Source organism: Centropristis striata, chromosome 8 (genome assembly GCF_030273125.1).
Source record: "Centropristis striata isolate RG_2023a ecotype Rhode Island chromosome 8, C.striata_1.0, whole genome shotgun sequence".
NCBI classification, from domain to species: Eukaryota; Metazoa; Chordata; class Actinopteri; order Perciformes; family Serranidae; genus Centropristis; species Centropristis striata.
In genome coordinates, this window is record NC_081524.1 from 36,651,551 (window position 1) to 36,676,933 (window position 25,383).

General features: G+C 36.9%; 1 protein-coding gene across 1 annotated transcript in view; it reads left to right on the top strand.

The window, feature by feature from the left end:
- The window catches only part of LOC131976922 (F-actin-uncapping protein LRRC16A-like), a 113,213-nt gene that overhangs the window by 81,064 nt on the left and 6,766 nt on the right, over positions 1–25,383 (top strand). The window contains exons 21-34 of the mRNA XM_059340141.1: positions 2,010–2,182; positions 3,563–3,631; positions 7,472–7,565; positions 9,048–9,146; positions 10,082–10,210; positions 10,331–10,462; positions 12,301–12,476; positions 12,586–12,673; positions 14,032–14,172; positions 18,319–18,385; positions 19,163–19,389; positions 20,183–20,292; positions 20,904–21,179; positions 22,480–22,690. Of these exons, the coding sequence (XP_059196124.1) occupies positions 2,010–2,182; positions 3,563–3,631; positions 7,472–7,565; positions 9,048–9,146; positions 10,082–10,210; positions 10,331–10,462; positions 12,301–12,476; positions 12,586–12,673; positions 14,032–14,172; positions 18,319–18,385; positions 19,163–19,389; positions 20,183–20,292; positions 20,904–21,179; positions 22,480–22,690 (1,992 nt within the window). The remainder of the gene's footprint in view (positions 1–2,009; positions 2,183–3,562; positions 3,632–7,471; positions 7,566–9,047; positions 9,147–10,081; positions 10,211–10,330; positions 10,463–12,300; positions 12,477–12,585; positions 12,674–14,031; positions 14,173–18,318; positions 18,386–19,162; positions 19,390–20,182; positions 20,293–20,903; positions 21,180–22,479; positions 22,691–25,383) is intronic.

Sequence of the window (25,383 nt, forward strand, 5' to 3'; positions counted from 1 at the left end):
ATAATAATAATCCAATATTAGAATATATAATAATGCAAACCTGACAGAGCCCATTTTAGCTCAACTGGTACATTATTAAGAATTAAAAATGCAGATAAAAAATAGTCAAATTTATATAAAAAATGTAAAATTAAAAATAATTTAATTAAAGATTAAACAAGAATATGTTAGATTTTTATTCTTCTATTCTTTTATTATATCAAAAATGATATGAAACAAAATTATTTGAAAATATATTAAAATTAATGTCATTAAAATATTTAAAGAAGTGAAATAAACATGTCAAATTATTTTTTTATTAATATTATATTTTTTAATAATTGAAAAATAAATATTAAATGCATTTTAAATGTCGATTTAGCAAAAAAAAATAATTGAAGACTTAATTGACTGAACTAATCTTAGTCCACAAATTTGAAATCCCCCAAAAATAGGGCCGACACTGCTCTTATTTTGAAGTGTTTCTGCTAACTCAGCCAGTTAGGAGCTTCTTTTAGCCTCAGCATGTTTTGTGAAGACGGCCTCCAGGAGTCTCCAGCTGAGTAAATGACATGCATCACAGAGCAGCTCAAATCTGGTGAACAGACGGGCGCTGTTGGACATTTGTAAGCCCTCGTATCACTCACACATCACAAAGAAATCCACTTGATCCAGTGCTGAATTTTTCATTTTGCCCCATGGAGTGCCCTGTTTTGAATGATAAAACCTGTGACATTTTAGAGGAGTCCCCTTGATCCTCTGATAAATGTTTAATTGGGGTTTGCCCTTTTGAGTCACCGGCTCCTGCAGACTGAGACTGTTATAATCACTGTTATATTTGCAAAAGATGAAGTTGGAGGACGAGCCTTAATGGAAAATAAGATTTATTGAAAAAAAATAAGATTCAATAGCTGGTACTAACAGTCTAGCCACAATGGTTTGCAGCAAGTGAATCCTTACAGTTTTCATTTATTTTAAAAAGCTTTAGAGACTTTTATATTGCTGTCGAAGTGGCTTTTAGCTCTGACATGCTCACACTTTATCAGAGCTGTGGATACATTCAAGGGCACTTTGGCAGAAAAACAAGCACTGCAAAAAAAGAAAAGTTAGGTAAATTAAAAATTTCAAGGCAACAAACTTCGATAAAATTTTAAGTTGTACAATTAAACTAAATATTTTAAGTTTTGTTTTTGCGTTTGCTTAACTCTGAATTCAGATTTTTGTCAACTCAACTGTAAGTTGTACTAACTTATAATTTTACATTATAAGTTATAATAACTTTTAATCCTTACTTCTGCAATGTGCTGAATTGGCACGATTGTAACGCTGCTTTGAAATGTCAGCTAATGCTGCGACCACAATTTTGAGTTAGCATTGATACGCTAATGGCTACTCTTGTAGCTGTAACAAGCAGCGCCGCTAGCATCAGTTAGCCGCTAGCATCAGTTAGCTGCTAGCTTTCGCTAATGACCGAATTTCACCGATTTCCTGCATTTCACAACAAAGAAATAAGAGTTATCAGAACTATTGTCCCTTGTTGTGAACCCCAACTTAAAGATATAAGTAACAACAACTCACAAACTTGTTTTTAGCATACAACTGGCTTCCTTAGCTCTAAATGTCAGTAATTTATATTTCCAAGTTTTACCAGCTTAAATCACTGTTTTAGGCCAAAAAATACAAATTGGCTTTTTTTGCAGTGAGCTGGCGCTGCTTAAAGGAATATTAATGATCTCATGTCATAAAATTACTCTACCTTTTGCTAAAGTTGGCAGTGATGCACAACAAGGACCAAGGAGGCTCTCTGTAAATACTTGCTGGTGATGCCAAAGCTTAAATTAACTCAGAGAACCGGAGGGCAGCTCATTAACTCTGACTCTGTTCTACCTGATTACAGAACTTCTATTTATCTGCCACCTGCAGGCTGTTCAACAGTCAGTCATAATAAGATTGTATTTAACCCGTTATTCTCACCACCTTTTCTTTTTCTCCTCCTAACACCCCATCTCCCTCACCTCGTCCCTCCCCAGCCCCTCACCTCTCTGTCTCTAGCAGACTCCAGACTGAAGAGCGATCTGACCATCGTTCTGAACGCCCTCGGCAGCAACTCCTCGCTCACCAGGTTAGACATCAGCGGGAACGCCATGGGGGACATGGGAGCCAAGATGTTGGCCAAGGCACTACAGATCAACTCCAAACTCAGGTGAGTACATGTTCAGGAGGTCAAAGGCTACGTCACATGATTGTCAGCTATAAATAACAATAAATAATAAATCAAATTGCATCAGGAATTAACCTGCTACTGCCTCTTCTGCAGAGGTTTGACCAAAGCCTTGAATACAGGTTTCAGACATGCACTGTAATTAATTATTTTGTAGTCATTTCATTTTACTCAATATATTTGATAAAATGTATTAAATATAAAGTCGTCCTTTATTTTTGAGGCATTTGTTTAAGTAACTTTAATATAAAAATGTTTGAGATAGAATCTACTTATTTTGATCACATTAAATATAATCTTTATGTGTATGTAATTCTAAATCAAGATAATTTTGAATAAATCCAACACAATAGAATTAGTCAGTTTTTAATTGACAGGCACTTCCTGTTAAGTTGTTATTAACTCAACTTGTAACGTAGTTAGATTTATTAATAATATTGCGTGCAATCTGTTGCCTCAATTTTTTTGAGTAGCTATTGTTTATCTTTTTTACAGTGTAACAATTATGAAGCCACTGTATATACAGTATAAGCAGATATATGCACATTTTTGTGTGTGTGTTTGTCAATGGAGAATTATACTTATATACTTAGACATATTTTATACAATTACAACCGCATTTTACTGTTTTTTGTTTATACACCACCAAGGTATTGACTTTATTGCATTCATAAATTCTTATGTCGACTCAAAACATCCATCGTGATAAGTCATATATTGAGTTATCTATAGAACATTTATAAATGCTCAGTAATTAAGTTACAGTAAAGTGTTAATAACATGGCAAGAAATACACAAAGACACAAATAACAATAGACCACACATACATATAAGTAGCCTAATATTTGACTAGGGCTGCAACTAACTGTTGTTTTTATTACTGATTATCTTGCCCATTATTGTTTTAATTAATTGATTAATCGTTTTTTTTAAATGTTAGAAAAAAAGTGAAAAATGTCCAAAGACATTCAGCTAAAAATAATATAAGACAGAGGAAAGCAGGAAATCTCCATATTTAAGATGACGAAAACAGCATTTTCTGCTATTTTTGCTTGAAAGATTATCCAATTGAATGACAATCAAAGAATCAGTGAAACAATTAGTCGACTAATCTTTGCAGTTCTATTTATAATTATAAAATTAATAAATGATTTCACCCTTTATGCACTGTGACCAGAGTAAATGTATTTTGTTTCACCACCTCAGATCTTTGGAAGACATTAAATGTGACTGCAGCTCCTTGTTAGAAATATTTGACACAGCATTTCATATTTGCCTCTTCGTTGTCAGTCGATGCTGGATCATCTCTGAATTGATTAGTTCCAACTTTGCTTGTGTCACAGTGTGTGTTTGTGTGTGCAGGACTGTGATCTGGGATAAGAACAACACCAGCCCTCAGGGCCTTCAGGATGTAGCAGCCGCTCTAGAGAAGTAAGTTGTTTTTTTGTATATGTGAAGTTCATATATCAGTATATTAGTATACAGATGACTGTCTGCTTGTAGCCTGGGTATACCCATACTGCCTTGCGCGCTTGAATTTAATTTCGAACCTCCATCCAGTCTGGAAACCAGGGCCGTTTCTTAGCCCTGTTTTAGGGATCCAATCACAGAACGGGGAGGGACGGCAAGACGGTGACGCGTACTACTCGACAGATGGAAGCTTGTAGTTTTCTTACGGATCCAACATGGCTGCAGCAGACGCGAAACTCTGTTTCAGTCTAGCTGACAACGTTTTAAATAGTTTAGAGCGACAGTTGATTTTAAAAGAAGAACAACAATTGACTTTACACTCTTGTTTCACCGCGAAAAAGGATGATTTAGCCTTGCTTCCGACAGGATTTGGCCAAAACCTAATCTACCAACTAGCCCCGCTACTAGCGCCGCCACTAGCCCCGCCACTAGCGCCGCCACTAGCGCCGCTACTAGCACCGATACTAGCACCGCTACTAGCCCCACTACCGCTTGCTGCTGTAATGCCAGTGATCTGGCTACGAGCCGGGGGACGGCGAAGCCGCCCAGAGACCCGCAGCACCTCGTCTATTGACCATAAAATCAGTGGATGTGTGTGGCTGAATGACATGAGAGGGGGAATAAGGTTTAAAATAAATAATCTTGCAGAAAGCGAGAACTGGAGAAGCAAAGCAGCAAGCAACACTCTCTCACACACACACACACCAACACTGCTGGTAGACTGTGAGCAGCTAGAGCCACAAACATGCTGCAGAAAAACGTTGCAGAAGCATAACTGAGCATTTTAGTCTCAAAGTAGAGATGCTAGAGGGCTAGTCTGGCTCTGTAAACATCCATTTCTGTCGCTTTACATACGTTATCTGGTAATAACTGATACGATTGGCTAAGAGCTACGTATACGATTTTGATAGACAATAGTAGCCTAGTCTGCTTGCATATATTGCAGTTCTAAATTCTATAGTGCACTTTTCCACCTTTATTCTAACAGTATATACAGTATATGCTGTTGTGCTACATGAAAGCTGCTGCAGGGATGGATGTGTGGTTAGCTGCTGCTGCAGCACAGATGCTGAGCAGGAGGAAACCTTGAGGTGTATTTAGAAAGGAAGGGAAGAAGAGAGGATGAGAGGAAGGAAACCAGAGAGCAACAAACACAGCAGCAAAGAAACAGCGGTGGAAGAAAACATGCTGAGGAAGGGAAAGGAGGAGAGAGCAGAACAGATTAAGAGACAAAAGTACAAGTCCCGAATGATGGAATCAGATCTTTGTCTCCCGTCTGAATGTTCAATATTCTCTGTGTGTGAAATGACTGTTGCATCTCACTAAATCTGCTTGTGGGACACATCTGTACATCCACCATCTCATCTTCTCTCTCTGTTTATCATCTTCTCCCAGCAGCACGGCTACCCGTTCCCCCTCTGAGTCTCTGTATTGCATTATTGAAATAACAATTTTCTTTTTTTTTTCTTGCTCCTGCTATCTATTGTGTTCAGCAGTGCAGTGTTGAATGTGTGTTTTTGCTTCCCTCCGTGGCAAAAGTCATTCAATCTTTATAGACATTTGATGGGACAAAACAAGAGGAGAGAAGAAATTGTGATCAGAAAAGGTGTAATTTTTCACCATTTTAAAATTGGAAAAAAAAAACAATACAATTAACCAATGAATTAAAACAAAAATCAGCAGATGTCTCCCATCCCCCTGTGTTATTATATTATATATTATATTATATATTTATTTTTATTTTGTATGTACGTATGTATGTGTTTATATATATGTATGTGTGTGTATATATATATATATATATATATAATTATTATTATTATTTATTTATGTTAATATTATTATTATTATTTTTTATATTATTATTATTATTATTTTTTAAAATATTATTATTATTTTTTTTTTATATTATTATTATTTTTATTTTTTATATTATCTTTTTATTTTTTAAAATGTATTTAATTAGTTATTTTATTTATTCTTGTTTATGTGTTTTCTCTCTTTCTTTCCTCTTCCCTCTCTTCTCGCGTTAGCACTTCTTGCTTTGTTTGCCTATTTATTTTCATTGTGTTATACATAAGTGAGCCATGTTATATATATTTATATATATGTCATTATGTTTTTCTTTGTTGTTGTTTGCGCTGCATGTATGCTGTCTCTACTTGTGGTCCACATGGTGTAGTGTATTTGTCTCTCATGCCACCTTGTTTGTTACGTCATTTCACCAATAAAAAAAATAAAAATAAAAATAAAAAAAATCTGCAGATGAATTTGTAATGAAAGTAATCATTAGTTGCAGCTATAAAATTGAAAACATTTTTGTTCTAGTCATAAAATGAAAGGACGGCAATGTTGAGAGTAGTTTGCAGGCAGCAGATCTGTGAGTTCAAAAGTTGAGGGAAGCACAGCAGACGGGTTCATCCAGAAGTCAAATCTTCAGTTCTGGGACCTTGTTGCCTGGCTTCGCTGTGCTCGTGTGTTTATAGTGACGCCAGGCATGTCTGAGTGAAGATAAATCACTTTATCTTTAAGACTGACAACCATCAACATCTGTCTTTCCTTTGCCTCCAGACCCCCCCAGTTTTAATCTCTGCGCCTTCGGATTTCAATTCCACGGTGTCTTTATTTCTTTCTCCTGTCAATCCTTCTTCTCCTCCATCATAATATGAATATTAATTCTGTGCAGCGACCTCGATTTCTAGATCAGTAACCTCTCTAATGGTGTCACTTCATTGCCCTGTAATAGAGCAGCTGAGAGGCCACCACACACACACACACATACTAATTAAACCAGGGCATAAAATGACTGTATATATCGTGGTTCAATAAGCTCAAAGGCAGCAATTTATCCTAGTTATAGATGAAATTAGCAGATATTGACTTCTTAAATTATACATTCATTTATCAAGGGCTACCACAATTTGATCATTTCACAGTTTTTTTTTTCACTATTGTACTGCAGTGTGTGTTTGTCCTTCTGTTTGTTCGTCTCTACACATGTCAAAGCAGCTTTTAGTGTTTATGCCCCGCGAAAGTGGAACGCCTTGCCTGACACAGTTAAACATGCCACATCGGTAGCCATTTTTTAAAAACAGACTAAAAATCTTTTTTCAACAGCATTCGGTTGATTTGTGTGCGTGCGTGTGTGGTTGTGGGAGTGGATGAGCATGTGTGAGTACAGGCCAAAAGTTTGGACACACCTTCTTATTCAATGCGTTTCCTTTATTTTCATGACTATTTACATTGTAGATTCATCAAAACTATTAATGAACACATGTGAAATTATGTACTTAACAAAAAAGTGTGAAATAACTGAAAACATGTCTTCTAGTAAGCAAAGGGTGGTTACTTTGAGGAATCTAAAATACAAGACATGTTTTCAGTTATTTCACACTTTTTTGTTAAGTACATAATTCCATATGTGTTCATTCATAGTTTTGATGCCTTCAGTGAGAATCTACAATGTAAATAGTCATGAAAATAAAGAAAACGCATTGAATGAGAAGGTGTGTGTCCAAACTTTTGGCCTGTACTGTATATGTGGTGAATATGGTATAGCTTGTCTACCTGCACTCTTCAATTAATTTGTAATAATTTTTTATTTTTATTTAGTTTTTCTGTGTTTTGTTTTGTTTTTTAACTGTAATTATGTATATACATTGTGAAGCACATTGAGTCTGCCTTGTGCATGAAATGCACTCTATAAATAAAGTTGAATTGAATTGAATATGCGTCCTTTCCTTCCCCTATAATGTGAATTAACTGTGCAGTAATGATGTCCTCTGGCTGTGTGTCCATCAGGAACTTCACCATTCGTTTCATGCCCATCCCCATCATCGACGCCTCCCAGGCTCTGAAGGCCAGCCCCGAGAAAACAGAGGACGCCTTGCTAAAGGTATGTTAAGAATTTATTATTGGTCCTTCAGTCTCTCACTACTACAGGTGGTGGTGTTACAGGTTTAACCCTTTATCAGGCACTCATTGAAATACTTGGAAATTCACAATTTCAACCCTAAAGTGTCATTGCAGGAGACTACAATACTTTTTTTTTACATTTGTGACATTTTTAAAAATATAACATTTTTTTGTTGAAAATCAAGATCAATGAAGTGACCATATATGGTTCCTCGCCTGTCTAGGGTAAAACATTTTTAAAAAGGTGTATGCATAAAAATATAGGAAAGTCACATATAAACTTAAAGGAACATTGATTTTTATGTTGTCAAATGTTTTATGGAACATTTATAACACACGTAAATATTTATATATTTGTTATTTATGTAGATATGTAACAATATAACATATATTGTATTATATATAATAGCAGGAGGTGTAAAAAAAGCCGTACTTCGGGCATCCGGTGAAAGAGGGAAATTAGAAACGCCCATGGCTGCTGCTGATTGGTCCGATGGTGTGATGTCACTATCTGTGACATAGCCTAATATTAGCTGATTGGCTGAGAGAAGTCACGTGGTTCTCCGACCTCACTGGGCTGCATAGCAACGCCATTTTGGATGTCTGTGGAAGTGACCATATATAGTTCCTTACCGCAGCTATTCTCAACCTTAGGGTCGGGACCCCAATTGGGGTCGCGAGATGATTTCTGAGTGTCGCCAAATCATTTTGGAAGTCAGCTCTGTCTCCACTGTGTTAAAGTGTTCATGTGTTTTAGTCTTTTTGGTCATTTAATGTCTTTTTTTGGTCATTTTGTGTATTTTTTGGTCATTTTGTGTCTTTTTTTGGTCATTTTGTGTCTTTTTTTTGGTCATTTTGTGTCTTTTTTTGGTCACTTTGTGTCTTTTCTGGTGAATTTGTGTCTTTTTTGGTCATTTTGTGTCTTTTTTGGTCATTTTGTTTCTTTTTTTGGGCCATTTTGTTTCTTTTTTGGGCCATTTTGTGTCTTTTTTTTGTCATTTTGTGTCTTTTTGTGGTCATTTTGTGTCTTTTTTGGTCAATTTGAGTCCTTTTTTGCTTAATTTTATGTAATTTTTTTGTCATTTTTTGTGTCTTTTTTGATTATTTTGTGTCATTTTGTGGTCAATTTGATTCTTTTTTGGGTAATTTTGTGTTTCTGACAAATACCAAGTATCAAGTTCTTACTTTCCAAGGAGTCTCTGACTTGAAGCTGACTGTTACACACTCAGGAGGTCAGAATGGACCTTTAAATTTATAGCAAAGGATTAAAAGTAACAATAGAATATAAAGTGAGCGGGGGTCGCGGACAACATGCATGTTAAATTGGGGGTCTCGACTCAAAAAGGTTGAGAACTACCGCCTTATCGGATAAAGGGTTAAAGGGCTTTGGTGTAGAAAACGTGCTTTATGCAACAACTACAGGGAAATCAAACTTTACTGATTTTTTTGTTTTTCCCCTCAGATTGAGAATTATCTGTACAGGAACCATGAAACAAGAAAATACCTTCAGGAACAGGCTTATCGTCTGCAGCAGGGCATCGTGACCACAACCACTCAACAGGTAACTGATACAAACATTTTCACACATTGATAACTGATTCCATTATTATCTATACGTTTATGACCAGAATTAAACAGTTACGTTAAGTGGATAAGATTGTACTAAATTCAGTAAATACAACATTTGATACAATTGAACTATATCTTTTAAGTAAAGGTCAATAGTGTTTTTGTTGAGTCAACAATTTTTTCTATACATCATATAAGGTTTTGAATTAATATAACATTTAGCCCTACAGTGAGTGTCCATTTATCCATTCTTTGTATTAGGAAAATACATGTATTTAAGATTTTTTGTTTTTATTTGTATACATGCATATTTTATTTTGTGCGGGCAGTACATTTTACATTTTATTTTTTTTATCTTTATCCCATTTTTAATTTATTTTATGTTATTGCATCTTACTGTTCTATTGTTTACTACATCTCTTTGTATTGTGTTATCTATCTATTGTTTGTGCAGCACTTTGGAAACCTTGTGTTTGCTAAAATTGTGCTATATACAGTGCAGGCCAAAAGTTTGGACACACCTTCTCATTCAATGCGTTTCCTTTATTTTCATGACTATTTACATTGTAGTTTCATCAAAACTATTAATGAACACATGTGGAATTATGTACTTAACAAAAAAGTGTGAAATAACTGAAAACATGTCTTATATTCTAGTAAGCAAAGGGTGGTTACTTTGAGGAATCTAAAATACAAGACATGTTTTCAGTTGTTTCACACTTTTTTGTTAATTACATAATTCCATATGTGTTCATTCATAGTTTTGATGAAACTACAATGTAAATAGTCATGAAAATAAAGGAAACGCATTGAATGAGAAGGTGTGTGTCCAAACTTTTGGCCTGTACTGTAAATAAAGTGGATTGGATTTCGATTCGATATTGATATTTCAGACACAAACTTCAGTGTCTCGTTTTTGTCTTCTAGATGATCGACAGGATTTGTGTGAAGGTGCAGGACCACCTGAACTCTCTGAGGAACTCTGAGACAGACGTCATTCTGGAGGACGTCAGGTCAGCAGAGAATCTCATCAAAGATGCGAGGAACTCTAAAACGGTGAGGAGACACTTACAGTAAATCAAAATATTTTATGTAGAGGCTTGTTTGCAGATCCATTTTCTAAATCCTCTCTTTGATTCCTGTGTCCTTCCCGTGTCCTCCTCTGTGTCTCCTCAGCTGCTCCCTAACCTTTACCACCTAGGATCAGCAGCCAGAGAGGAGGTGAACAGCTCGTCAGCAGGACCCATCCAGGAGAAACTGGAGTCCATGGCTGGGGAGGTGACTACTGTCATGGACCAACAACTACAGGTGGGGTTATAACTATAGAAAATGGTTATCTAAAGCAGCTATTCTCAACCTTGGGGTCGGGACCCCAATTGTGGTCGCGAGATGGTTTCTAGGGGTCGCCAAATCATTTTGGAAGTCAGCTCTGTCTCCACTGTGTTAAAGTGTTCATGTGTTTTAGTCTTTTTGGTCACTTAATGTCTTTTTTTGGTCTTTTTGTGTCTTTTTTGTGTCTTTTTTTGATCATTTTGTGTCTTTTTTAGTCATATTGTGTCTGTTTTTTGATAATTTTGTGGTCAATTTGTGTCTTTTTTGGTCATTTTGTTTCCTTTTTTTGGTCATTTTGTGTCTTTTTGGTCAATTTGTGTCTTTTTTGATCATTTTGTGGTCAATTTGTGTCTTTTTTGGTCATTTTGTTTCCTTTTTTTGGTCATTTTGTGTCTTTTTTGGGTGATCTGAACTGTGCGTGTGAGATTCTGTTCAGTGAGCGGGGGTCGCCGACAACATGCATATTTAATTGGGGGTCGCGACTCAAAAAGGTTGAGAACTACTGATATAAAGCAGTGTTTCCCAACCTTTTTCTTGAGGGACCCACATTTTTACCATTGTAAACTTTGGCGACCCCCCACTGTGTTATGGGACAGTGGTACAGTTTTAAATTTGTTAGCCACCTGTGGTCCACATAGTATCTCAGCCATTTCAATGCAAGCAGGTTTAATCAGTGTTGTGTGGCTTTTTGGCTTGCGCAATAAGGAGAAAGCACTCAAAAGACGCAACCTTTGACTGCTTCTGGTTGCTTCCAGCTTTATTAAAACTGTCCATAATGTTTTGGGGCCTGTTTGTGACAATGAGTTCCATTTTTCTGAGGAAAAACACTTTGGGTTTGTTTACCCACCGTCTCGGTTTCAAACTTTCATTTGCCACTTTCATTTGTTTGTCACTGCAAAAGGTGCATTCGGCTCTAATTTTGTCCATTGCTTCTAAGAAGCCGAACTCAATGTGACTTTCATGGTACCCTCTCTTCTTTTTTTTTTTGGAGACATTCAGCATTCTCGTCTCCCTGACGCTTCGCCATTTTTCCATTAGCTCCGTGTTTCTGTTGCTAGGTGAGGTTACCTGTGTATACTGCAGGAGGGATGTTACACACGCCCTTATTCTCACGATATAGTCTATATTTTTAACCTTTTTATATAGTGATTTTTTTTCTATAGATTTTTTTATTTAAATAAATGAATAAACGTTTAATGTAGCCTTTATTTAGTGGTTTTTGTCACACCAATGAATTTAATGCTGACTCATCTATATTTAACCATAGACTGTATAAAAGTATTTAACACATTAGATTTATTACACCCCTTAAAATCAAGAAGGCTTCGCGACCCCCCGTGGACCTTTGGCGCCCCCCTGGGGGGGGTCGGGCCCCCCCGGTTGGGAACCTCTGATCTAAAGTATAAATTGTAGCCACCAATTTTTATTTTATTTTGATCTAATACTGCATATTATTTACAGTATTTTGTGGTTTACAGTCTGTAACAAAGGGAAAAACTAGAAAATAGGCGCCACCTACAGGTGGTGAACAGAAAACACCTAATCACACTTTATTTGATTTATTATAATAAAAATAATATTTACTTTTCAAACTTTACAAAATCAAAGTAACAATGCAGCCAAATAAAAATAATACAATTGTTAACTTTTACAATAAAACAGGTGAAAGCAATTTCAGATGAAATAAAAACAAACACATATTGCATTTAGGTGTGTTTTTAAAATGACATTACCCTCACTGTGTCAGCCAGGAGTTGTTTTAATCATACACACGCATTTTCGTTCCTCTACCCTCTTATTTTCACTCGGTCCAGTCTCTGTTGGAGTCGATGGTGGATGCAGCAGAGTCTCTGTGTCCCCATGTGATGAAGAGGAGTACTCTTCGTCCAGAGCTGATGAAGGCCTGCTCAACCAAGATGGTCGTACCCAAAAGCTTTGTCACTAAAACCCTCCTGGAGCAGTCTGGGGTGGATATCATCAACAAGATCAGGTGTGTGTGTTGTATATGTAAATCACTGAGATCTTTCTGTGGGTGTGTGTGTGTGTGTGTTGTGCTGCTTTGCTTCCTGAACATCGATCTGTTTCTCCCTCTGTGTCAGTGAGGTGAAGCTGAGTTTAGCGTCCTTCCTCTCCGATCGCATTGTTGATGAGATATTGGAGGCTCTTTCCACTTCCCAACTTACTCTGGTAAGATTGAAGTCAACAGAGCTCTCAACTGGCTCATTGATTCATTACCTCTTTGTATATTTTTTATTGGAAATAAGCATTCATAAGCATCAGTACAAGACATAACTTATTCCACAGCTGTTTTCCACATGTTTGTTTTTTAAACGGTACATTAGAACAAAGAACCACAAAAAAAGACAACCCACAAAACAAAAAGAAAAAATACAAAACAAAACAAAAAACATCGTATCATAATGATATATCGGGAGGCAAAAAAGCAGAGAAACAGAAACAATTATACTAATAATACCAATACATAAATAAACACAGGATGCCAAGTATGCTCATTTAAAAAAAAAAAAAAATACCTTAATAAAATAATTGAAAATTGGATGCATCAAATCGACTCAGTTGGGGTCCAGAGAAGTGAGGGGACTCACATATGTGATGACAGGCTGCCATCTTGTATAAAAAAAATGGCTGCTGAGCCTCTCAAGGAATATTTAATTTTTTCTAAAGACAGAAAGACATTTAATCACTCATCCATGAAGAGGCGTTTGGGCTTTTCCAATGCAATAGAATACGTCTGCGGGCTATGAGGGAGACAAAAGCAATAATATCAGAATTTTCTTTAGTGAGACTAGTTCAGGGGTGGTCAACCTGTGGCTCCAGAGCCTCATGTGGCTCTTTAGGCCGCCTGATGGGGCTCCCTGTGGCTGAGACAAAAAAATACATATATATTTTTACATAAAAAATGTAATTAAGCAATGGTGTAGATCAAAAACTATTTGTATATTTTAATTTTTTAATATTCTTTAATTGTAAAAAAAAAAGTCAACTAAAGTGTGCTTCGTAGCTTACGAAAGTCTCCGGCCCGGCGCTTTAACCTTTAATTTTTGCCAACTGTGATTTTAGTTTTGAGTTCCCCGAGATCGACTAGTTTTCAAAATCGTATTAATAAATGCACAATTTGACTATTAATAATGTTTGTAGGCTGATTTAGACTTATTAGGCTGTTTAATTTTCTCAATTTTTGCTTAATATAAGGTTTGCGGCTCCATTCTGCGATTTTCTCTTTTTTTTTTGCCAACAGTGGCTCATTAGTTAGTAAAGGTTGCCCACCCCTGGACTAGTTGGAACAGGAGATACCCCAAATATGGATATCAGTGGGCATTCATTACCAATGGCTGTTAATTTGCTCTCTAAATACTTGAAACATCTGTAAATCCCTCTGAAACTCCCACTCATCCTTTTATCCTCCCCTTTCTCTGTCAATTCCTCTCTTCTTCCCATCCCATCTAATCAATTCTTTTCTTTTGCTAATCTTTGCTCCTCTCCTCTCCTCTCCTCTCCTCTCCTCTCCTCTCCTCTCCTCCCAGGCGGACCACTTGGTGCAGCGGGGTCGCCCCTTGGTGCAGCAGGAGTCGGTGGATCTGGACGTCCCAGAGGAGAAGATTCCTAAACGTGCATCGACTGAGTTACTGGAGGGCGAAAGGCTGGAGGATCTAGAGTCGTGCATGGTAGGTCTGCTTGGAAATGTGTGTTTTAACTGTCGATCATTTTTAATCTTGTGTCTTTCAGGTGACTGGATTGGAGTAAAACACAAAAATAAGCAAATACACCTTGCTTAGCCCTTTATCAGGCGAAGAACCGTATTTGGTAACTTCAGCGGAAAGTAAAGTTGCAAATTTACTAGATTAAAGTGGCAGATCTACAAGAAAAAAAGTTGCAAATTTAAGAGATTTAAAGTAGCAAATCTGCGTGGAAAAAGTCACAGATTTATGAGAAAGAAGTGGGGAAAAAAGCAACTTTTCTCCCAGATTCACCACTTTAAATCTCTTAAATCTGCGACTTTTTTCTTGTACATTTGCCACTTTAATCTAGTAAATTTGCAACTTTTTTCTCGACCCCATTTTGATACCCACAGAAGTTACCAAATATAGTTATTCGCCTGATAAAGGGTTAAAGGGACACGTCACCCCATAATCAAACATATCACACATATATTTCCTCTTACCTGTAGTTTATCAATCGATTATTTTGGTGTGCAGAGTGTCTGTAGAGATGTCTGCACAATCTCAGATGTAATGGCACTTGAGTGGCAGATATACATATGAAATAGGTATTAATTTAATAATTAAATCCCTTGATGTAAAGTAAATTATTGCACACAAAAGTGCTCTTTTGACTTCTCAGGTTGGCTATACATATATATCATATGAGGGCAGATAACTGTGTGGTTGTTTCCAAAAAAATAACTGTGTTGGATTGGATTCTGTGATAGAAGAATGATATTGGTAAAGTCATTTGTCATAAATAATTATAGGTGTTGGAGGAAAGTCTAGTCTCCAGGTCCAGGGCTAGGATTATGGAAAGATGGGAGAATACTGAAGGAGAGTGAAACATTTAAAATAAATTACTGTTTTCCTATCACATACCTCTTTTCAATGTTATTCAACCTTTGTGAAGATGTAATGGGTCTTGAGATGAGGAATGGTTGCATCTCAAAAGTAAAACTACTGCTGGAACAACGTATGTGAGTTGTTAATGCAGGCTGCAGTTCTTCTGTCTCTGGTCCTGTTTGTTCCTCTTCTCATCCTTTTCCCCTCTCTGTCCTCTATACCAGTAGTTCTCAACCTTTTTGAGTCGCGACCCCCAATTTAACATGCATGTTGTCCGTGACCCCCGCTCACTGAACAGAATCTCACACGCACAGTTCAGATCACCCAAAAAAGAAACAAAATGACCAAAAAAAGGAAACAAAATGACCAAAAAAGACACAAACTTACCACAAAATGATAAAAAAAAGACACAAAATTACCTAAAAAGACACAAAATGACCAAAAAAGACACAAAATGACCCAAAGAAGAAACAAAATGACCAAAAAAAAGAAACAAAATGACCAAAAAAGACACAAAATGACCAGAAAAGACACAAAATGACCGAAAAAGAAACAAAATGACCCAAAAAAGACACAAAATGACTTAAAAAAAGACACAAATGACAAAAAAGGACACAAAATGACCCAACATATAAACAAAATTACCCAAAAAAGACACAAAATGACTAAAAAAAGACACAAAATGACCTAAAAAGACACAAAATGACCTAAAAAAAACACTAAATGACCTAAAAAGACACAAAATGACCAAAAAGACTAAAACACATTAACACATGAACACTTTAACACAGTGGGGACAGAGCTGACTTCGAAAATGATTTGGCGACCCCCAGAAATCATCTCGCGACCCCAATTGGGGTCCCGACCCCAAGGTTGAGAACAGCTGCTCTATACCTTTACCTTCTTTCTCCTGTTTTACATGAACAAGGCTTTACTGTGTGTTGTCTTTCTTCCTCTTCAATCTTCTCTTCCTCTCCTTTTCTTTCCTCCTTTGCTCCATGGAGATTTTGTGCTGCAGTGTAAGTAACTCTGGACGCTCCTCTTTACTCTCCTTTCATCCACTCAACTTTCTCCTAATCGTATTGTTCTGTTCCTTCTCTTTTTCTCTCTCGTCACTGTGCCTGCCTGCTCCACAGTTCTCTGTGCTGTAGCTTTATCTATGACACAAAGACTCTCTGGTGTTTAGGTATTTGATCCTATGGTATATTTTATAGGTGTAGAATAACCACAGTGTCAGTCTAGTATGACACATATATCCCACTTCCTCATTTAAAACATTTTTAATACCAACTAAAAGTATTTATAATACCAATTTAAAAGTATTTTTCTTAATGCATCCAGCCACATTGCACTGCTCCTCACCACTCAATGCACTTTTGTTTGTCATTACCAACTTGTAAATGTGAATCACATTTACAAGCACGTGCTCCTGTGCTTACTCTCTGCTATTGAATGCAGACAGTGTCTCTGTTATGGCCTGTCTAGGGGCTGAGGCACATGATGAAAAAAGCAACTCCACCAAGTCCCAAGCAGCCACAGAGACCTTCACTGAATATAGAACAAGTGGGATTTATTTACAATTATTTTATAGCTAGAACACACAGAATTCTCAATGAGCTCTGTGTGGGCCAAGGTCAACAAAAAACAAATACAGTTTCTAACCTGCCGAACTAAAGATGAACAGGAGAAAACAAACATAAGAGGCCCACCAATACTATCTTCAGTAGATCACAATTTATAATTTTAAAACAGTTCTCTGAGAGCTGTGTGTTGTCTGATGTGGCCGGTTGGAAGATGACAAAGTTGTCCTTCTGCATTGCTTTTTCACCATCTTGGCTTTTAAATGTTGTGACTCCATTTTAAAGCTGTGGTCGGGAGCTGAATCCACCAATTTGCATGAAGACGTCACACTTTGCACACCAGACAGCCACATGGTCACATCAGCACAGTTATCAGAATCAGAATCACTTTATTAGTCCCTTGAAGGGAGATTTGTTTTGCAGCAGGACACACAAGACAAGGTACACAACAACGATAACATAATAAGACCCAATAAATATCTAATAAAACACAGTCAAAGAAACGCCATACGCATATATAAAATCACTGACACATGTTCATTACAGAGCTAATACCCCTAAATGGAGAGTTAATACCTAGTATAGTTAGAAAGTGCAATGTGCAGATGTGCAAGAAGCAGACTTGTGACTTATCTAGGCTAGTAGTTCTCAACCTTTTTGAGTCGCGACCCCCAATTTAACATGCATGTTGTCCGCGACCCCCGCTCACAACACAATCTCACACGCACAGTTCAGATCACCCAAAAAATAAACAAAATGACCAAAAAAAGACACAAAATGACTAAAAATAGACACAAAATTACCAAAAAAAAGAAACAAAATGACCAAAAAAGACACAAAATGACCAAAAAAGACAAAAATTGACCACAAAATGATAAAAAAAAACACACATAATGACCAAAAGAGACACAAAATGACCAGAAAAGACACAAAATGACCAAAAAAGACACAAAATCACAAAAAAAGACACAAAATGACCAGAAAAGACACAAAATGACCAAAAAAGACACAAAATCACAAAAAAAGACACAAAATGACCAAAAAAGACAGAAAATGACTTTAAAAAAAAACACAAAATGACCAAGAAAAGACATTAAATAACCAAAAAGACTAAAACACATGAACACTTTAACACAGTGGAGACAGAGCTGACTTCCAAAATGATTTGGCGACCCCCAGAAATCATCTCGCGACCCCAATTGGGGTCCCGACCCCAAGGTTGAGAATAGCTGATCTAGACTAAATTACAACCACGGTCTAAAAACTCACTCACTTAACATTTTAGGATTTACGATGATGATAACATTAAACAGTTTATTCACCAGTGTGCCTTGTTTAAACAAAAAAGTCTCATTTATGTGTAGATCAAGATGTTACAAAAACATTGTGGCACACATTTTAACTACCAAAACAAAAATATTACGTTGGGGAAAGTCATGACAGACCATGACTTCTAAAGTGTAATAATTATATTTACTCGTAGACTGTTTTGATAAAATAATGATGTTTGGTCTTGTTCCGTGAAATCAAGTGTAGTTTAAACTAAATTGTGGACAGAATCTCCAAAAGAAAACCATAATACAACAGACACTGAGTTAGTTGATAAATTGTATGATGACAGTTTTTCATATTTTGTTAAAAAATGACCACAAATCTAATCAGATTTTGTTTGCTCTTCTTTCAGATGACTCCTAAAACCAAGAGGAAGAGCATCCACAGCAGGATGCTACGGCCCGTGTCTCGTGCCTTTGGTGAGCAGTTTATTATAAACATTGAGCTGTAATCAGACAGGATATTTTCCTCCTGACTTGTACTATGAAAAAAGCTCATGAACTGGGATATCTTGTTTTATTCATTCAGTATTTGGTCTTTTTTTTTTTCCAACACTATCTTTATTTATTTTCAGACATAATAACACATACATACACTACTGGTCAAAAGTTTTAGAACACACCAACTTTTCCAGAAATTAATTGAAAATGATGCAGTTTAATGTCTCAGTGTACTCTGAAATTAATGCACATTTGCAACATTTAAAATTCTTTATTGAGCATGATAGTGTTTTGAAAGTTAAAAAAAAAGATTCAAAATCACATTTTATGTTGGACTAAAGGATTAAAAAAAGACAAAAAATGACCAAAAAAAGACACAAAATGACCAAAAAAAAACACCAAAAGACACAAAATGACCAAAAAAAGACACAAAATGACTTACAAAGACATGAAAAGAATTCAAAAATGGACAAAATAGCCCAAGACTCCATAGAGTTAAGTTGTTAACCCATTTCTTGTTCCCTGAAAAAGGCCTACTTGTATAATTCTGAAATGTACATTATTTTTCAGTTTTGGTTAACCTTACCTTTTTTTATTTACCTCTGGCAGTTCACCACTTACCTTTGTACCATTTCAAGCTGTTCATTTGACTTGAACTGCTTGAATTTCAATAAAAAACTGGAAAAATTGGGGTGTTCTAAAACTTTTGACCGGTAGTGTATATGATGTAATAACAAACCTCCTCATGACTTACAGAGATGGAGTTTGACCTGGACAAGGCCCTGGAGGACGTTCCTGTCCATATGGAAGACAATTCAACTTCATCTCAAACTCCACCGACTCCGTCTCAGGTCACGCTGAAACTGGAGCACCGACCGCCAGGAGTGATGGTGGAGCTGCCGTCTGAGGAGGAAAAGAAGCTGCAGCACTTCACCAAACTGCGCCCGCGCCGGAACAAAAAGATGCATTCCAGCAAAATACCTGTAAGTGAAGCTTAGGATGGGATTTTTCTAATTAACCCATTTAGGCCTAAAACGCCTGGAAAAAATGCCTGTAAAACCTCTGGGCGATTTTGAAAGAACCCCCTAAAACCTGAAGTTTTTCTGGAAATTCAACAGAAGATTTTTCAGCCTCTGTAGCAGATAGAAATGAAATTCAAAACGTATTTGAGAGCGTATACCCGTGGCTTTCATGAGAAGTTGAGTTTATTTGTCCAAACCTTCAATAAAGTTTTTTAAAAAATCAACAAACTCAGCAAATGTTGCATTTGACTGAATAAAAATCCTATGCATAATACTAATACATGCCCATTAGCAAGATGCAAACATGATATGACCATTGAAAGAAATAGACATAGTTCTCATTACCCTACTGTAATAAAAATAATAATAATTATCATAATTATAATAATAATAATAATAAATGATAATAATACATTTTATATATTGCACTTTTGAGGATCATGATTCTGATGCATTTCATTGGCCAAGAGACCAAAAATAGGTGGAAAAAAATACAAATACTACAAAACGATGTATCCGCTGTCCCGGCCTTAATGGTAGAATAATGCAACATCGCCCCCCGGTTTTAATGGTAGAAAGCGGTAATGCTTTCCCGGCTTAAATGGGTTAATTTCAAGACATTAGTAGCTCCAAAAGAGGCCTACTGTCATTTACGTGCAACATATTTAAATATAAATACATCAAGCATGCAATATTAGTTGGTCTAATGTTTATATAGAGATAAAATATAAAATTCTCTAACTTCCTCTTTCAGCAAATCAACAGTACTCCATCTCAGGATGGGGAGCAGAATGGCCTGATGGGAAGGGTGGATGAGGGTGTGGATGAGTTTTTCTCTACAAAAGTCACCAGGATGGATTCCAAGTAAGGATTCTGCTATATTTTTAAGAACAAACTGACTTTTTAAGAGCAAACTGAAGACTTATCTTTTTAACTTGGCTTTTACCTGAACCAGTTTTAGACATTTTTCTGCTCATGCATCTTAGTGTCATTACATCTTCTCTTTTATTTATTTATTTATTTGCTACTATTTATTGGTCTATTTCTATATAGATTTTATCATGCTCTAGTTCTTAATTATTTATTTATTGTTTTATCTTTTTTATCTAGCTTTTTATTTTATAATATTTTATATATATATATATATATATATACTTTCCATTGTCATTATTGACTTTTACTTTTTTTTATTATTATTATATATATCTTTTTATCTAATTTTATTTTATCTTACTTTATCCTTTATCTAATTTTTTTCTAAGCTGCCTCCAGTGTTTCCTCACTGCTCCATGTTGAGATGGCGCTTCCTCAGTTCCTCAGTTGATTGATTGATTAAAAATTTTCTAATGGACTGTTTTTGAATGTTTCCAGTAGAGATATATTAATGCTTAATTGTTCCTAATATTAATTCTACTCATCTCTAAGGTTATATATACATTACTTAGTATTTTGTCTTTTATTCTGTCTCCTCTCAGACGTTCTAAGGGTTCAGAATCTCACGATGGAGAGAAGAAGAAGAGTAAAGGAGGATTCCTCAACCTCATCAAACGCTCCGCCAAATCTGACAAATCTGATAAATCTGATAAATCTGATAAATCGGACAAATCAGATAAGTCTGAGAAGAACCAGGCGACCCCTCGAGCTTCAGGCACATCCTCAGCATCTGTAGCCTCAACGCCAGCTTCTATCCCTGAGGAGCCCTCCTCGCCAAAGGTGGCATTAAAGAGCCCAGCACTTGAGCCAAAGTCCAGGTAAAGATGAAGAAAAACAAAATGAGGCTACGTTCAGACAGCAGGGCTTAATGCTCAATTCAGATTTTTTTTGTGGAATCCGATTTTTTTGCAAAGTCAAGTCAAGTCAGACTTATTTATATAGCGCATTTACAGACGGCTGAGCCGCACCAAAGTGCTTCAGATAAAAGTGCAAGAAAGTGCAATAAAATACAGAATTGACAAAGGTAACAAAGAAAACAAAAAACAAAACAAAATTTGATTTAAAATAAATTAAAAGAAGATGGGATATTTTCTAAAAGCACTGTGGGATTACTAGGGGACACTATTCCCTAGCACTTGCCGGAGGAAAAAAAACTTTAATAGAAGGCAAGAGAAAAGAGGTGGGTTTTTAAGTGGGATTTAAAAACATTTAGTGACTGCGCTGCACGGATGTGGAGGTCGTTCACATTTCCAATTAAATGTGACTTGTATGTGATCTCCAGTGTGAACTTTAAACGTACCAAAAGTGTCCCGCATGCGCATTGGAGGACCCGACAACGTCACATGCAGCGAGCGTGCTCAGTGTTTACGGAAGTAGCGGAAAACATGGCCACCAGCAGGAAGCCTATGATGATGAATGTGACCTGGCCGTTCAGACTGGAGTCGCATGTCAAAAGATCAGATATGTATCGGTTTTAGGACCACATATCCAAGGCTACGGTCAGACTGCAGCCTGAAGTGACCCAAATCAGATTTTTTCGCCCCTATGCGACCTGCATCTGATCTTTTAATGACAGTCTGAACGACACAGATCCGATTTTTTCAAATGCGATCCAGGCCACTTGGATATGTGGTCCTAAAACCGATACATATCTGATCTTTTGACATGCGACGCCAGTCTGAACGGCCATTCATCATACATAGGCTCACTGCTGGCGGCCATGTTTTCCGCTATTTCCGTAAACACTGAGCACGCTCGCTGCGTGTGACGTCGTCTTGTCCTCCAATGCGCATGCGGGACACTTTTGGTACGTTTAAAGTTCACACTGGAGATCACATACAAGTCGCATTTAATTGGAAATGTGAACGACCTTGCAAAAAAATCGGATTCCACAAAAAAGTCCGAATTGAGCATTAAGCCCTGCTGTCTGAACGTAGCCCAAGTGGCCTGGATCGCATTTGAAAAAATCGGATCTGTGTCGTTCAGACTGTCATTAAAAGATCAGATGCAGGTCGCATAGGGGCGAAAAAATCAGATTTGGGTCACTTCAGGCTGCAGTCTGACCGTAGCCTTATTTTCCTGTACCGACTATGTACCAATGTCCTGTCTTTTTGGCAGAGACGCGTCCAGCCGCTCGGGGCCCACAGACTACAGCAGCAGCTCAGACCGCTCAGAGGAGCTGAGGACGCCAGACTCCATAGACGAGCCGTGGGAGTGGTCAGACGGCAGGGGCAGTCCTCAGGGCGGCAGGCGGTACCCGGGGCTGCAGATGATGGGCAGCGGGCTTCTGGCAGAGATGAAGGCCAAGCAGGAGAGGAGATCATACAAGGTGAGGTGGTGGGAATTCAAAAAGCAGCCAGGTAACAAGAAAGAAGGGAAAGTAAGGGTCTGATGGGAGACACCAGCATGTTACAAAAGGCTTGTGTCTGATTTTAACATGTAAGGACAACATGGTAATGCCCAAAATTAAGTAGTAGGGATGGGGGATATGGCCAAAATCTTTCGATATAGGAATTTTCATAGCTAGATAATGATTTATTTCAGTTATGTTTTTAGATAATTCAACAAATAAATTGTCTATATGATATGATATAACCACTGAGTAAAGCATATGTTTGTGTCCAACATTTTCATAAGCATCATCCAAATTACATTAATACTGTCATAATACATTTTGGTAGCTGGCTGTTTGATTGAAATGATGAAAAATATGCACGATACACATCTTTTTATTATTTGATGATATATATATAATATTATAATATATATTATAATATATATATTTTTATGTATATATATATTATTTATATATATATATACTTATTTATTTATTTATATATATTTATTTATGTTTATTTATTTATATGTATATTTATTTATATATATATATATTTATTTATTTATTTATAAATATATTTATATATTTATATTTATTTATATATATATTTATTTATATTTATATTTATTTATATATATATTTATATATTTATATATATTAATTTATTTATATATATATATATATATATATATTTATATATCTATATATATATATTTATATATATATATATATATATATGTATATATATATATATATATATATATATATTTATATATATATATATATATATATATATGTATATATATATATATATATATATATATATATATATTTATATATATATATATATATATATATATGTATATATATATATATATGTGCTGCACCAGCAACATTAGCGTCGGGTCCTAATTTACAAGTGTTTTTTGCAGTCATTTATTTACAAACTGAGCTTGACATTTAATTCTCAGCAGTGCAAACAGTTGTTGACAAAATAAAGTCAAGGTTGACTTCACTGTTTGAGAGCTTGTAGGTCAGAATCACATACAGTTTTAACATCCATAGGAGAATTCCATAGGAACTAAGCAAAGTCAATCTGCTTATGAGAGTCAAGTGATTACGTTGAAAGCTTCAGAACAAGCGAGTAAGATGACCTTGAGTTAAACTATCTATCAGTTACAATGGGCTTCTCTTTTCACATGGAAAACCATCGCAAAAACACAGCAAATTCATAAAAAATCATACTGTAATAAAATTAAGGTAAATAAATATTTTAAGATGAACTACGAAAATAATTGCAAGATTTTCTGATAGTGGTGCAGCAGTGGACAGAAAGGTGCTTCTTTGAATGAGGACAACGTTAGATTATGTTTTGGGGACAAAGCGCTGCAGGTGTTCAGTCTCCACTTGTCACGGCTGTTCTGTTCAACACGCTAACTGTGGATTCACGCTGCGAGGACACGCCAAATTAGAAACACTCACACACACACACACACACACACACACACACACACAGTCAGGCACCCACACACACACACACACACACAGTCAGGCACCCACAGATGCTGAGACTTGTATTTATCTTCAGGCTAGTCATTGCGCCTGTCATCATGTTGACATAAAAACACAGATTTTGTGCCAGACAACTAGGTGAGAGGTGGTGGAGGAGGAGGAGGAGGAGGGTGCAAAGAGGAAGAGATGATGGAGGATGAGGAGGAGGAGGAGGAGGAGGGTGCAAAGAGGAAGAGATGGAGGAGGGGGGTGCAAAGAGGAAGAGATGGAGGAGGAGGAGGGTGCAAAGAGGAAGAGATGGAGGAGGAGGGTGCAGAGAGGAAGAGATGGAGGAGGAGGAGGGTGCAAAGAGGAAGAGATGGAGGAGGAGGGTGCAGAGAGGAAGAGATGGAGGAGGTGGAGGAGGAGGGTGCAAAGAGGAAGATGGAGGAGGTGGAGGAGGAGAGTGCAAAGAGGAAGAGATGGAGGAGGAGGAGGAGGAGGGTGCAAAGAGGAAGAGATGGAGGAGGTGGAGGAGGAGGGTGCAAAGAGGAAAAGATGGAGGAGGGGGGTGCAGAGAGGAAGAGATGGAGGAGGAGGGGGGTGCAGAGAGGAAGAGATGGAGGAGGAGGGTGCAGAGAGGAAGAGATGGAGGAGGAGGAGGAGGAGGAGGGTGCAAAGAGGAAGAGATGGAGGAGGAGGAGGAGGAGGGTGCAAAGAGGAAGAGATAGAGGAGGAGGAGGAGGGTGCAAAGAGGAAGAGATGGAGGAGGAGGGTGCAAAGAGGAAGAGATGGAGGAAGAGGAGGGTGCAAAGAGGAAGAGATGGAGGAGGAGGAGGAGGGTGCAGAGAGGAAGAGATGGAGGAGGAGGAGGAGGAGGAGGAGGAGGAGGAGGAGGAGGAAGCAGTGGAACAGCAAGTGGACAGCAGCAAGACATGAAAGAAAGCTGATATGTAAATTCTGTCATGACTCACGGCAGGACAGAAACGTCATGGGAATATGTCGCCTATTTTAAATTCACACATTCGATAAACTACAAGTGCTCTCTTGTCTACATTGTTCATTTCCACAAAGGTTATATAAGCCCTTATGAGAAACACATAACCTCAGAATTTAACAAGGACTATTTGTGGGTCTGTCTTGGAAATATGAGTTGGTGTTCTCACCTGTAGATGTGTTCATTAGGTGTATTA